The 15,663-nt window shown below is 34.9% G+C and overlaps 1 protein-coding gene across 1 annotated transcript in view; it reads left to right on the top strand.

Annotated features, from left to right (window-relative positions):
• MYCBP2 (MYC binding protein 2, E3 ubiquitin protein ligase) overlaps window positions 1-15,663 on the top strand; it is a 282,706-nt gene that overhangs the window by 251,835 nt on the left and 15,208 nt on the right. Inside the window, exons 69-77 of the mRNA XM_025364179.1 lie at window positions 4,683-4,763; window positions 6,308-6,574; window positions 7,268-7,551; window positions 9,000-9,096; window positions 10,350-10,469; window positions 12,418-12,519; window positions 13,328-13,456; window positions 13,814-13,946; window positions 15,522-15,625. Of these exons, the coding sequence (XP_025219964.1) occupies window positions 4,683-4,763; window positions 6,308-6,574; window positions 7,268-7,551; window positions 9,000-9,096; window positions 10,350-10,469; window positions 12,418-12,519; window positions 13,328-13,456; window positions 13,814-13,946; window positions 15,522-15,625 (1,317 nt within the window). The remainder of the gene's footprint in view (window positions 1-4,682; window positions 4,764-6,307; window positions 6,575-7,267; window positions 7,552-8,999; window positions 9,097-10,349; window positions 10,470-12,417; window positions 12,520-13,327; window positions 13,457-13,813; window positions 13,947-15,521; window positions 15,626-15,663) is intronic.

Below are 15,663 nucleotides of genomic sequence, written 5' to 3'. Positions count from 1 at the left end.
ACATCACCGTGCCCATCTGATTTTAATATATTTGTAGAGATGTGGTTTTGCTGTGTTGCCCAGGCTGGTCTCAAACTCCTGGGCTCAAGCAGCCTGCCAGCATTGGCCTCCCAAAGTGCTGAGATCACAGATATGAGCCACCATGCCCAGCCCACAACCAAGCTTTAAAACACATCACTCCCCAAATTTCTCTCATGTTCCTTTGCAGGCAATCCCCCAGCCTCACACTTAGAACCTAGCAACTACTGAACTATATTCTGTTAGTGGTGTGTTGCCTTTTCCTGCATATTATATAAATGGAACCACACAGAATATAGTCTTTTGTCTTGTTTCTTTTCACTGTAGTGTAATGCTTTTGAGATTTATCCATGTTGTAGCATGTATCCATGGTTCGTTCTTTTGGTTGCTGAGTTTTCCATTATATGAATTTGCCACAATTTGTTTACCCTTTCATTTTTTGATGGATATTTGGGTTGTTTCTGCTCTGTGGCTACTATTAGTAAAGCTGCTGTGAACACTTACATACAGATCTTTGCAGGTCTTTTACCAATTATGTGTTTTCAAATATTTTCTCCTAGTCTGTGGCTTCTCTTTCAGAGAGCAGAAGTTTTCAATTTTGATAAAGTACAGTTTTTCTGGGTTTTTTGATTCATGATTTTTGTGTGTGGTCTAGAACCCAAGGTCACACAGATATTCTCTTCTTTTCCTTTAGAAATGTTATAGTTTTGGTTATTTTGTTTAGAACTGTGTACATTTTAATTTTTATGAACCCTCTGCATTCCCTATGAACCCTCTGTGCAGGAATTGAGGTTTATCTTTTGCATATAGATGTTCAATTGTTCTACTACGATTCATTGAGAAGACTATCATTTATCAGTAGTGAATTTACCATAAATGCGTAGATCTGTTTCTGGACTCTATTTTGCTCCATTGATCCATCAAACTGTCTTAATTACTGTAGCTTTATAAAAAGTCTTGATATCAGGTTCTAACTTTGTTCTTTATCTAAGTTATTTTGGCTACTCTAGATCTCTTGCTTTTCCATATAAAGCTTAGAATCAGCTCGTCCGTTTCTTTTAAAAAAAAAAAAAGGATGGAATTTTGACTGGAATTAACACCAAATTGATAATTTAGGGAGAATCGCCATGTCAATAATATTGAGTCTTCGTATCTGTGAACATAATATATATCAGGGTTTTTTTTTTTTTACCTCTTTTTAAAGTTTCTCTCAGCAGTGTTTTGTAATTCAATGTACACATCTTGTACATATTTTATTAAATTTATTCCTAAACATTTAACGTTTATAAAGCTATTATAAATGGTATTTTTTATTTCACTTTCCAATTGTTCATTTCTAGTATATAAAAATAGAATTGATTTTTGTATATTAGATTTCTACCCTGTGATCTTAAATTTATTTACTAATTTCAGAAACTTTTTATAGACTCTTTGGGGTTTCCTCAGATAATCCTGTAGTCTTCAATAAATTTGGGTTTTTTCCTTTCTAAACTCTATGACTTAAATTTCTTTTCTTATATTACTGTGTTATTGCATTGATTAAGCCCTTAAACACCATGTTGAATAGAAGTAGTGAGAACAGATAGCTCTGACTTGCTCTGGATCTTGAAAGTATAAACCATTCATTATTAAATGTGATGTGAACTATAGATTTTTGGGGGGTAAATGTTTTTAATAAGATTGAAGAATTCTTCTATTCCTAGTTTGCTGAGAATTTCTATCAGAGTAGATTTTTTTTAAGAGATCTGATCTTACTCTGTCACCCAGACAAGAGCACAGTGGTACCTTTATATGTTTCTTTTTCTCCATTTCTTTTATTCAGTAAGATAATCCATATATTGCTATGCATTTTAGTCAACATGTGATATTAGCTTATATACAGTTCATTTTCCTTAAATGAACAAAAAAACTAGGTGATAGTAGCTACATGACATAGTGCTTCTTTTAGAGGTAATAAAAATGCCGTAATATTGACTGATGATAGTTGCACATATCTGAATGTACTAAAAACCATTGAATTGTATGTTTTAAATAGGTGAATAGCATGGTATGTGAACTATATCTCAATAAAGATTTTTTTTAAAAGCAAAAATGAATGATGAAAGAAGTAAACAAGAGTAAGATGAAAGAACTACCTAAAAGATTCATATATAATCTAGCTAGTACTTAAGTAGCAAATTAATGCTCTATTCTAAAAATTCACTTTCTTTAATAGATAACAGGACTGTTTCAGTCATCTGTTTCTTTTTGGGTAAGCTTTAGTAGTTCTGACACTGAAGCAATTTGTCCATTTCATCTAAGTTTCTGGATTTATTGGCGTAAGTTGTTCATAATATAACCTTATGTCCTTTTAATATCTGTAGAACCTGTAGTGATGTCTCTTGGTGATTTGTGTCTTCATTCTTTTTTTCTGAAATAGGTTCGCTAAAGATTCATCCATTTGATCTCTTCAGAGAACTAACTTTTTGTTTCATTGATTTTCCTCTATTTTTGCTTTTTTAAATGATTTCAGCTCACATCTTTATTTTTTACCCTGTGTTTGCCTTGTACTCATTTGTTCATCTTTTTCTGACTCCTTAATGTCCAAGATTAGATCACAGACTCCAAGACCTTTGTTTTCTCATCTAAGTATTTAATGCTATTATTTTCTTCTAAGCACTACGTTAGCTGCATTTCACAAATTTGGGGTATTCTGTTTTTATTTTCATTCAATTCACAATGTTTTCTTATTCCCATTTTGATTTCTTTTTTTTTTTTTTTTTTTTTGAGACAGAGTCTTGCTCTGTTGCCTAGGCTGGAGTGCAGTGGTGAGCTTGGCTCACTGCAAGCTCCACCTCCGGGGTTCACGCCATTCTCCTGCCCCAGCCTCCCAAGTAGCTGGGAGTACAGGCGCCCGCCACCACACCCAGCTAATTTTTTGTATTTTTTTGTATTTTTTTAGTAGAGACAGGGTTTCACCACGTCAGCCAGGATGGTCTCCATCTCCTGACCTTGTGATCTGCCTGCCTCGGCCTCCCGAAGTGCTGGGATTATAGGCATGAGCCACTGCACCCGGCCCCATTTTGATTTCTTCTTTGACCCTTGGGTAATTTAGAAGTACCTTGTTTAATTCCCAAATATTTGGGGATTTTCCTGTTAGCTTTCTATATTATTAATTTCTGGTTCAGTTTCATTGTGGTCAAACTATATACTTCGTATAATTTCAGTCCTTTTAAAATTGTTAAGATTTGGATTCTGGCCTATAATATAGTCTGTTTTAGTGAATGTCCATGTGCACTTTAAAAGAATGTGAACTCCACTGTTGTTCTTTGAGGGGTTCTATAAATATCAGTTAGTTTAAGCCGATCAATAGTATTCAAGTCTTTAAGAGCCTTAATATTCAAGTCTTTAAGAGCCTTACTGGTTTTTGGTTTTTTGCTTATTTACTTGTTCTATTCGGTACTGAAAGAAGAGTTTTGAAGTATCCAACTAACTGGATTTGTTTATTTGGAATTCATTCTACCTGGTAGCTGATCTCAACATTCTGATGGACTCCAAAAAAAAGTTTTGGTTTTGTAGACGATCAGCTTTTTCCTCATTGTTAGGGCGAAAGGGACATTCTCTTGTGGCTCTCTATCCTAAGAAATGTAAAACCAAGCATCATTTTTGATTCTTAAACAAAAGAGTTTCTTCAGTTTTCTTACCTGTAAAGTAGGCACAATATTACAGTTTACCTTCTGGGGTTGTTGTGAAGATTAAATAAGATTTTGGGTGTGTGTGTGTATGTGCGCGCACGCATGTGTGCATGTATGTGTATATATACACACATATCTGTCACTTAGAAGAATAATGTGCACTATAATAATAATAAGCCTATAAAATTTTAGTCTTTATTTTTTTCCTTATGATACATTTCTTTGATGACTGTTAAGTGTTCCAATAGCTTAATTTAAGACCACCATCATCACAGAGGTTTGTTAGAACACTTTCCTTTTAAACAAATGTTATTTTCATGGATTGTTCTTCAAGCAATTAAATGTGGGATGTGAACTAATAATGTTTATAATTTAGAAATAGGTTTAAGGCCGGGCGCGGTGGCTCAAGCCTGTAATCCCAGCACTTTGGGAGGCCGAGACGGGTGGATCACGAGGTCAGGAGATCGAGACCATCCTGGCTAACACGGTGAAACCCCGTCTCTACTAAGAAATACAAAAAACTAGCCGGGCGAGGTGGCGGGCGCCTGTAGTCCCAGCTACTCAGGAGGCTGAGGCAGGAGAATGGCGTGAACCCGGGAGGCGGAGCTTGCAGTGAGCTGAGATCCGGCCACTGCACTCCAGCCTGGGCTACAGAGTGAGACTCCGTCTCAAAAAAAAAAAAAAAAAAAAGAAATAGGTTTAATCAAAGCAACTCAAATTGACTACATTGAAGAAATTTGTGAAAAGATAATATACTTCTCTGGATTTCTTAAGTTCTGAAATTTTGTTCTTTTTATGGTCACTTTGGCCAATAGTGATTTCTTCAAACTTTATCCTTTGTCTTAGCATTATAAGCCTCAATTTAAAGTAAATTTGCTTTAAAAATATATACACAAAATTATTTCTCAAGATACTTTGAAATATCAAATATACAAATTTTATTTAAAGAGACCGCTTCATTCTTTCTTTTTCTTCTTTTTCTATGTAAAGGCAACATCAGATGCTGACCTGAAAGAACATATGGTTGGAATTATATTTAGCAGGAGTAAGCTGACTAACTTACAAAAACAGGTTGGTTAAGAGCTATTTCATTGTCTTCATTAGTTTTTTTGTTTGTTTGTTTGTTTGTTTTGTGTGTGTGTGTGTGTGTGTGTGTGTTTGTTGGGTATAAAGCAGGGATGTCCAATATTTTGGCTTCCCTGGCCCACATTTGAAGAAAAATAATTGTTTTAGGCTACACATAAAATACACTAACACTAACAATAACTGAGGAACCTAAAAAAATTTTTGCAAGAAAAAAAACTCTCCTAATACTTTAAGAAAGTTTACAAATTTGTGTTGGGCCACATTCAAAGCCATCCTGGGCCACATGCAGTCCTCCGGCTGCAGGTTGGATGAGCTTGGTATAAAGTATTTTGAAAAATTTATGAAGGCTTTTTTATGCTCACCCTTTTATAGGTCCTGCAGAATGTGCCTGCCGTTTTTTAGAGAGGAATGAGTATTTTGGCATACCTTCATCATTTTAAAGATTTTAATTGTGAAACCTTGCTTACCTTGCTGCTGTTTGTTTTGGGTAGATTTTTTATTTGGTGTCAAATACCCAGTTATATCAGATTTGATTTGTATTTCCCATATTTCTTTTCCCCCATTCTTTTGTATGTTGGCTGAGCAATTAACAGTGTTAACTATACCAGTGTTAATATTTCTAAATATAACCAGGTGAGGAAATAGCACTATATTGTTCATATAATGGGGTGCTCATAACATAAAAATATCACTTCAAAAGTCAAATAAAGTATAGATTTTAAATTAACCTATTATTCTAACTTTTTTGAGATGGCGTCTCGCTCTGTTGCCTAGGCTGGAGTGCAGTGGAGCGATCTCGGCTCACTGTAAGCTCCACCTCCTGGGTTCACACCATTCTCCTGCCTCAGCCTCCCAGGTAGCTGGGACTACAGATGCCCACCACAACGCCCGGCTAATTTTTTTGTATTTTTGATAGAGACGGGGTTTCACCGTGTTAGGATGGTCTCAATCTGCTGACCTCGTGATCCGCCCGCCTTGGCCTCCCAAAGTGCTGGGATTACAGGCGTGAGCCACAGCACCCGGCCCTATTCTAACTTTCTACACTATTATTATTTTCAGTAAATTACAACATGAATTTATTTTTGCTTTATCTTTCTAGCAGTGTTTCATTTAATCTTAGATGCTTTCAGTTGTAAAATGTCATGTATAATTTCAGTATTGTGAATCTTACCAACTATAAAGCACCTTATGAACATAATGGTAAACCATGAGAAAAAGTGTCTTCGGTGATAAAATTGATGATTGGTTTTTGATGTGCTAAACTGCAAGCATAGGCATTAATAACTTGCATATAATTAGTTTACACATAGTAGTTGATTTAAATATTTCCATTTTTATTGTGGCTCCCCTAGCTTTACCTGTTTTTCAGATGAGTTAAGAGAATGACATATGATGGAGAATTAACTGGGAGAATAGTATTAAAATTGGGTGTCAATTTACATTCTTGTCTTATTCTTTTGTTTGCTTGTTTTGCTAGGAGTAGTAAATCAAACTTATATTTTTACATGTTCTATGCTAACTTTAAATAGGTGTGTGCTCATATTGTCCAAGCTATTCGCATGGAAGCTACCAGAGTCCGTGAAGAATGGGAACATGCTATATCAAGCAAAGAAAATGCCAATTCTCAGCCAAATGATGAAGATGCCTCCTCTGATGCCTACTGCTTTGAGCTGCTCTCTATGGTTTTAGCACTGAGTGGCTCTAACGTTGGCCGGCAGTATCTGGCTCAGCAGCTAACTCTGCTTCAGGATCTCTTCTCGCTGCTTCACACAGCCTCTCCTAGAGTCCAGAGACAGGTGACTGATCACACCACAGCCTTGCCATTGCTTGTGTTACTTGACCATTGTTAAAAGTTGCAATGCAAAGATAATTATCTAAGGACCCTAAATATAGATTTTTATTTCGTAGTTTATTCTGGGGCCTGTATTTTACTCCTTTTTTTTTTTTAACTGTTTATTATGAGAGTATAGAATACTAAAATATGTTCCATTTTTAATGTGTTGTGATAAAAGAGTATTCTGGCTACTGATTACCATATTACCATGAAATATATGATGTCATTTAGCCCTGACCAGAAAGAAAAGGTATTTTTTTTTCTTGCTGCCTTGGGTTAGTAATTACCACTACTATTACCATTTGAATATTATGTATATCATATTTCCTTCCTTCGCAAAATGTAAAATAGTGTTTAAATCATATTTCTTTTCTTAAAGATTTTGAAGTTACAGAATGGTAGTTAGGTACATTAAAAAATGAAGCCTGGGACAGTGTGCAGTGACTTATGCCTGTAATCCCAGCACTTAGGGAGGCAAAGCTGAGAGGATCCCTTGAGCCTGGGAGTTCAAGGCTGCAGTGAGCTGTGGTCGCTCCACTGCACTCCAACCTGGGCAACAAAGCAAGACCCTGTCTTAAAAAAAAATGAAAAAGAAAAGAAAACCTTAAAATACCAGTCTTTACATGGAATTCTCTCATTTTATTTTTCTTACCAGGTAACCTCTTTACTAAGAAGAGTTTTGCCTGAAGTAACCCCTAATCGTCTGGCCAGCATCATAGGAGTGAAATCCCTCCCCCCAGCAGATATCAGTGATATCATTCACTCAACAGAGAAAGGAGACTGGAATAAGCTGGGTATCTTGGACATGTTTCTAGGATGCATTGCCAAAGCACTCACTGTACAGCTAAAAGCCAAAGGAACCACCATCACAGGAACAGCTGGTACCACTGTGGGCAAAGGAGTTACAACAGTTACTCTTCCAATGATTTTCAATTCCAGGTTAGTTATTGCCTCTATTTTAGTACCAAAACAGAATAGAGTGAGCTACTGTTCAGAAATTTAAGACATAATTTCAAATTTTACCTTGTTAGGTTACTCACGAAATAAAATCCATAAACAACTGGCTCATATATAAAAAGAATGTCATGTATATAATAAAAGTATCAATTACAATTAGTGGGGATTAGAAAGTAAGCTGAATATGTGATGTCAGAATATTTGGATATCCATGTTAAAAAAATTCTAGATACCCACCTCTCATCATACGCAAAATTAAACTTCAGTTTTAGGTAATTTTTTTTTTTTGCCACAATAAAAAGAAATAAACATGGGGGAATAAAGTAAAGTTCAGGTCAATTAAAGCTTTATGTACATTTCTTTTTAAAACTGTACTAGGACAAATTATAGAAAAATATTTTTGTAATCTTCAATTTGGTAAGATCTTCTTAAAACACAGAACCCAAAGTCATATAGGAAGAAATTTATAGATTTGACTATATAAAAATGAAAATTACTTGGTAAGTGATAATAATTAAATGTTTTAAAATATAAGCAACTAACTTAGAAAAATATTTAAACCTATATAATAGACAATGACTTATTAGCATAATATAGGAGAATGACTACAAATCAATTTTAAAAAGGCAAACAACTGATAAGAATAATAAATGACAAAAACAGTCAGTTCACAGAAAAAAACTTATAAATGCCAGTAAACAAATGAGAATACCTCACTACTAATCAGATAAATGTAGATTAAAATAATTGCAAAGTGTCTTTGATGCTTTGGTAACATTATGAGGAAATAGGCATTTTCATCTCATATAAATTGCTGCAGCCTTTTTGGATATCTGTTTAATAATATCTATATTTTAAACATGCATATCTTTTGACCTACCAATTCTACTTCTAAAACTTTCATACATTTGCACCAAGATATATATACAAGGATGTTCTGTAATTGTGTGTAATGGTAGAGAATTAGAGACATCTGGAACAGTGCTGCTTGTGGAGTCAATCCATGACAATATGCAGACAACATCAGAAAGTTAATCATTGTATCACTTCTTCCTGTAGTCTTGCTAGGAAAGAAGTCAGCTGAACTAAATAGTAGTGTGCTTAGTGATATAGTGAATTTATGTTCTGGCACAAGCTTCACATTATCTGCATATGCACTAGAAATAAGTTGTGTGTGGTTCCTGGACTGTACTTCTAAAAGATGCACACAGAAATAATGTGCAAACAGAGAAATACTTGGAAACTCCAATTGCTTTAACTGCTGTCTTGGGATTTGGGGTAATGGTGTGATGAATTTTCTTTTTAAATGTTTTAATTGATTGTCACTTAAAAATCTAAAATGCTGCATTCTGAAATAACATTTTTATCTTTTTCATTTGTAAGTGCTACTGATAATTTATTGGCTTTGTAAATGCTAATTTTTCTTGTAGTTATCTCCGACGAGGTGAAAGTCATTGGTGGATGAAGGGCTCAACCCCTACCCAGATCTCAGAGATCATCATTAAACTTATCAAGGATATGGCAGCAGTAAGTTCCCATTCTTCTGACTGTTTTGGCAGGGAAGTGCAGCAGGAATCTGACTGACAAAACAGCTTACTCTGCTGAACTGATAGGAGTTGTAGATTAGTGTAACTTTACTTAAAGACTATTTTTAGTATGTTAATTATCATGCTGTTTGTCTTTTCAGTGAGTGATACATTTGTCATTTATGTAAACCATGTTCATTTCCAATTTTCCAGTTAATTTGTGTGAGAATTGTTACGTGACTTTAAAATCTAGTAAAATAAAATATGCCCTTTCAGACCCTAAGAAAGAACTTGATTCCAAAAACCTAAAGGAAAAAAGGGAGAAGAGAGCTCTCGGAAGTGGAAGTTTCTCATTCTCCTCAGTCTTCATGGTTTTTAAACTCTTTATTCTTCTTTATTAATGTCCTATGCCCTCTGTCTTAAGATGGTGGCTTCCAAAAGAGATCTGGGAGTGTGGAGGTCAGGGAGTTACTTTACAGCATGCCTGGCTCTGATGAGTTGCTCCTTGACATTTGCCACACATTCTATTGTATTTCTGGGAGACCAGCCTGAGAAGGACAAGATAGTGTGGAATGTAGAGTCAGAGGGAATAGAAGGCAGCTTGGAGAAGGAGGAGGAATTGAACCGCCCCTTAAATCGTGTGGATATAAGAAGTGGGAGGATTTTCTGGGGGGAAAATGAAATTCTATCACTTTTCCCAATAGCATGGACATTTTCTCAACCTCTGTGGCAAGCAGACTTTCTCAGGGTGTTCATTGGATTAAAATATTTAGGAGTAGTACTTAGGAACACCTAAATTATATGACAGCTAAATGTTTGTTCATTACAAATCAAGGTAGCAAATAAAGATAGTTGCAGTTTGAACCTGTTTATATTTTAGGTTCCAGTAATGCTCATCTAAAGCAGTTAGCTTCACTGTGTAAATTTTATGCTCAAACATAGATAACCTTAGTATTTCTGTTATGTTTTTATCAGATGTGAGAGGAATTACCCTTGACTTTCCAGGAAAAGAGTATTGAGCACTTAATTATTTATTTATTTATTTTTAAATATCAAAATGATGATTAGAAGTTGAATTTTGCATAGGATCGCAAAGAAATTTTAGTTCAAAAGTCTGTGCCCGTGATCTAAAATTCCATGGTCTCACTAAAAACAAATACTTCCTTTTGATAGGAGATGTTATTTAAGAAAAAAGAATTTACTATGGTAATATATTTCTGGTTACTTATTAAAATATTCTGTTCTACTCAACAGGGTCATCTGTCAGAAGCTTGGTCCCGAGTGACAAAAAATGCTATTGCAGAAACCATCATTGCCTTGACCAAGATGGAAGAAGAATTTAGGTCTCCAGTGAGATGTATTGCAACAACTAGAGTAGGTTTTGCTTTATTTTGTTTTGTTTTAAATTTGTTCTGTATCATTGCATGTTCTTTTTCAGTAATAGATTTAAACAAATTTTAATCACTAAGTCAATGTAATTATTTTTTGACCAAATACTGTATTTATTGAAAAAGTATAAAGAGCTTTTATATTATGAATTACTTCTTATATTACTGATTATATTATATCATTACTTCTTACTGTTATGTGTTCTGTGTCACTTGTTTTTGTTATTGTTTAGGAAGCCAAGGATACACTGGTTAGAAAAGGCTAATTGCATTGTACGTTGTTTGTGTGTTGTCTTTCTAATGATCTGTTTACTGTAGTTTACCACAGTAAGTTTCATGTCGGCATTATGCTGTGATAGACCAAAGGTCCTTTGGAGACAAGACCCCTGCCTATACCTGGTTGTTCTAATGTAGAGCCTTATAACTTACTTAGAGGGTTTATAGGTCTTATTTCTAAAAAGCAAGAAGTGCTTGTCCCAGGGCAGGGTCAGGGTGGAAATCTCTGAGGAAATGAGATTGCATTCTTCGGATGACACATTTATAGTAAGTTTTAACCTACTAGATTTCATGTCCCGTATGCTTCCAGAAAAGATTTGAGATTTCTTTGAAGCAGGGCAGTCTGACAACATTAGGAAGAAGTGAATGCTGGTAAAAATTGCTTACGTTAATCCTCAGAAATCTGAAAAAGAAGATAAACTGTATATCCCTAGGGCAGAAAGAGTCAATTTATGCCATCTTACTATTGTTGACTGTGACACCTGAAGCAGGTATTTTTGACGGTAATCCTTTCCCACCACTCATGTATTGCTTTCTTTCAGTCTGCATTCCCTTTCCTCCTTGCATGCATTATTTGTCTTTTTCTATTTTTCTGTCCCTATTTTAACATCTCTTGCTCTCTGCATCCAATGACACATGCGCTTCTTAGAGTTGAGCTAGTTAAGTCATTTTCTATTCTTCATTAATGAGGGGATATATCATTCTATATAAAACTGAAGCTTACCCTTTAAACCTCAGAAATTTTTAACAATTTCTGAGAACAGTTGTCTTTTCTTTTTTTTTTTTTTTTTTTTTGAGACGGAGTTTCACTCTTGATGCCCAGGCTGGAGTGAAATAGTGCGATCTTGGCTCATTGCAACTTCCGCCTCCCAGGTACAAGCAATACTCCTGTCTCAGCCACCCAAGTAGCTCAGATTACAGGCATGTGCCACCATACCCGGCTAATTTTTTTTTGTATTTGGTAGAGACGGGGTTTCACCATGTTAGTCAGGCTGGTCGCAAACTCCTGACCTCAGGTGATCCACCCACCTTGGCCTGCCAAAGTGCTGGGATTACAGGCATGAGCCACTGTGCCCGGCCATATTTTTGAGAACATTTTCTAAAGCTTGTTAGACGTTTATGTATTTCTGACAAAGTGCACTGAGTATAGTATTAGGCCTTCTGGGGCAACAAAGACTTCCGAGGAACTTTTATTATCTAGAAGGATTTAATGTGTACCTGATACTCATGGGACTGTACACAATTTAGCAGTTGCTGTACCACCTTCTTTGGCATTTAATGCTTCAGTCAGATGATACTAAATGGAAAAATATGCAGAAGGCATTAGTACAGTAAATATTAAATATGCCAATTCATTTATTCATATGTTGTTTACATAGTAGAACAATAAAGGATAATTTTATTTGTCAGATAGAAGACGGGGGTTCATCAGAGAAAAGTCACTTGTTCAGTAGATATCTGAGTGCCTTCTGTATGCATGGCACATAGGACAGTGATCGTGTATACCTGCTACCACATCAGGAAGACTTGAGTGCCACTGAGTATCTGTGTATTTCAAAATCAACCAGCATTTATTGAGCTGTTGTGATGTGTCACAGTCAGCATTTCATAAGTCTTTCCTGAAAATTCAGTAGTGTAACAGCTTTCCCTTTCAACAGCTCTGGCTTGCTCTCGCATCCCTATGTGTTCTTGATCAGGACCACGTAGATCGTCTCTCCTCGGGGAGATGGATGGGAAAAGATGGACAACAAAAACAAATGGTGAGATCAGAATTTTGTAAAAATTTATCTTGCTTTCCTTTACAGTAAGCTTTAGCTTAGCTTAAAAACAAACAAACAAACAAAAAACACATCAATGTACACAGTTAGTGGATCTCTTGAAAGACTGTGTCCCTTTGGCCAAGTTCATCTCACAAGTCTATTTCACTGAGAATCCCTTCTTCATAGAATATGGAAACTTCAGGGGCTTTTAAGTGTATAAAAGAGCTTTCTTCTTCTTCTCTGAGTCATGTTTGCATCATATCAAAATTTATTTTTAGCCAGAGTCTGATTCAGTGGCTAGATATTTTCCTAAAATGTAGTCAGTCTTATAGTAGGAAGGAAATAAAGCAATAACACAGGCAACATGACACACCACCTGTTCACATATATACTTAAGTAGGTTTGATGGGTATCTTTAAGTTCACTAGAAGGGAAAACTTTCTATAGGCCCTTTACCATTTTCTTATTAATGTTCAAGTTTCAAAAATAAACAGTTTATTCCTTTGGCATACAGAATGTTTGGATACATAATGGGGCAGACATTTCTTAAGTCTCTAAGTAACAAAGTATACCTGTTCATTGTATTAATCATTGAACCTGCAAAGTGCGTTAATCATTGAATTTGGAGTTTTGAGAGATAATTTTTATAGTTAAGTACATTTGCAATAATTTCTATCTAATATTCAGATTCTAAATTCTTAATAGACTTCAGAATAACCATTTATTTTTGTAAATAAATTACATTCAGTTTGAGAGTCTGGGACTTTCTTGTTAATCTAATGTAACATATGGAAATGTCTTATTTTAGCCTATGTGTGATAACCATGATGATGGTGAAACAGCAGCAATCATTTTATGCAATGTCTGTGGAAATTTATGTACAGACTGTGACCGATTCCTTCACCTTCATCGAAGAACCAAAACTCATCAAAGACAGGTGAAGATTTTTGTCTCTGGAGCATAAAATATGTTCAGTAAATTTTGAAATAAATGTGTGTCAAAGAGGCTTGGTGTTGTAGGGGGAGAAAGTGGACTTCGGAATCAAAGACCTTGGTTGAGTTCACAGCTGTCTCACTTACCATCTATAAATAGCAAGTTGTTTTATGTTTAGAAATACTTAATTTCTCCATTTATAAAAAAGGGACTGCTGTGAAGATTAAAGAGAAGATTGGAAATATTCAAAACTTCTTAGGGTACTTAAATGAAAGCCATTATTATTATTGAATAATTTTATACTCCCCCTTTCAGTGTGATAAATAAGCATATTTTTCCCTGTTCTTTAATGAAATAATAGGTCTTCAAAGAAGAAGAAGAAGCTATAAAGGTTGACCTTCATGAAGGTTGTGGTAGAACCAAATTGTTCTGGTTGATGGCACTAGCAGATTCTAAAACAATGAAGGCAATGGTGGAATTCCGAGAACACACAGGTAAAAGGTTTAAAGATTAAGCCACGCCTTTAAAACTCACAAAAAAGATTAAACCATGCTGACTGATTATAACTAAACTGTGAATAATTTTGAGTGATATTCTGATGTTTAATTATGACATCATTGTTCACTGTCTACGTTATTATATTTACTAAATATATAGTGTTCTATGGTGGAGAGAGCATTAGACCAAAAGTCAAAAAACCTGATATGCCACTAACTAGCTGTGTGGCCTCGAGCACGTCACTTAACCTCTCTGGAACTCATTGACTTCATTTATAAAGTGAGAGGGTCACAACTAATGGGGCTCCATAGATAAAATAGATTTCTACTGATAATTCCCTTCTAGTTCTGCTAGTTGTTGCCCCACAATAAAAATTGCTGTACTTGTTGATCACTAAGATCTCTATTTATTATAAAGTTGTATGATTTCATGATATTTTTAGAGATTTTTGTAGACCTAATGCTTCTGAAGGTTTTGTGAATGGTACTGTTTCCATTGATAGCAATAAAGTAATTAACAAAAAGGAATAAACATTAAACAAAAAGTAACTTATGTATGTTAAATGTATTTTTATCTCTAAAACATAGTTTTCATTTTGCTGTTTTTCTAAAGTAAATCTTGTATATTCCTAGTTCAAAGTTATGTTGAATCTTACAAATTCTCAGTTTTCAGCACATCTGCAGTCTGTCATTTGACTGACACAAACTTCCAATGTTGGAGTTAGGTGTAAATCTGAATCAATTGAATTCTAGCGTGACTTTTCATGCTGCAAAGGCATGACCTTCTTTTCTTATACCTGATTTCTTCCTCCTATAATCTGTCAGTGCTGTATATTACATTAATAAATGTTCTAATGTCAAACCATCCTTGTAGTCATGATATAAACTATCCTTTTTAAATAGATTGTTCTGTAAATATTGCTGAATTCAATAATTGATATTAATTATAGTTAGATTTTTATATCTGTGTTTAAAAATCAGCTTGGTCTGTAATTTTCAAACCTTCACATTCTTTTTCTTATTGCTCTGTTCTTGTTTTATGGATTCTGTTTCTTCTTTAAGTATTTCAAACATATTTAAATTCCTTTTCAAATTGCAGAGTTCCTGAGGTAGGAATTCTGTTTTTCAAGTTTCATACTCTGATGATAGGCTTTATACTATGCCTTATAATTTTGTTATATAAAGATACTTAAAGATTTCCCTAACTTCTGTGTAGTTTTATTTAATTTTTGGGTTTTTTTTTATGGTATTGTGCATTTGGAGTCAGGGGCTTGTCACATCTTCTCAGTCTGGTAACTTGACTAGAAGTCTAGTCTGTTTCTTTCACTGAAAAAAATATGTTAGTCAAGAATGTGTTTGGCTTCAGATAGGTCTTTAATTTCTTTTTTGTGTGTGTCATTATTTACTTTATAATTAGGACAACTTAGAAACCTTCCGTTCTAAAACTGTCAGGCTGATTTACCAAGGATAGCAACTGATATAAACCTAGTTTGCTTTTTAAAATTTAGTTCTGTTAAAATATGTGGAAAACATATCCATCAGAAGGATTTTTATTTTTCTGCTTGAACCTAGGCAAACCCACCACGAGTAGCTCAGAAGCATGTCGCTTCTGTGGTTCCAGGAGTGGAACAGAGTTATCTGCTGTTGGCAGTGTTTGTTCTGATGCAGATTGCCAGGTGAGTATATAGTGACACAGGCTATCCCATTGAGCAAT

Source organism: Theropithecus gelada, chromosome 17 (genome assembly GCF_003255815.1).
Source record: "Theropithecus gelada isolate Dixy chromosome 17, Tgel_1.0, whole genome shotgun sequence".
Classification (NCBI taxonomy): Eukaryota; Metazoa; Chordata; class Mammalia; order Primates; family Cercopithecidae; genus Theropithecus; species Theropithecus gelada.
The sequence above is the reverse complement of the archived record's forward strand: the minus strand, read 5'-3'. Positions and strand labels throughout refer to the sequence as shown.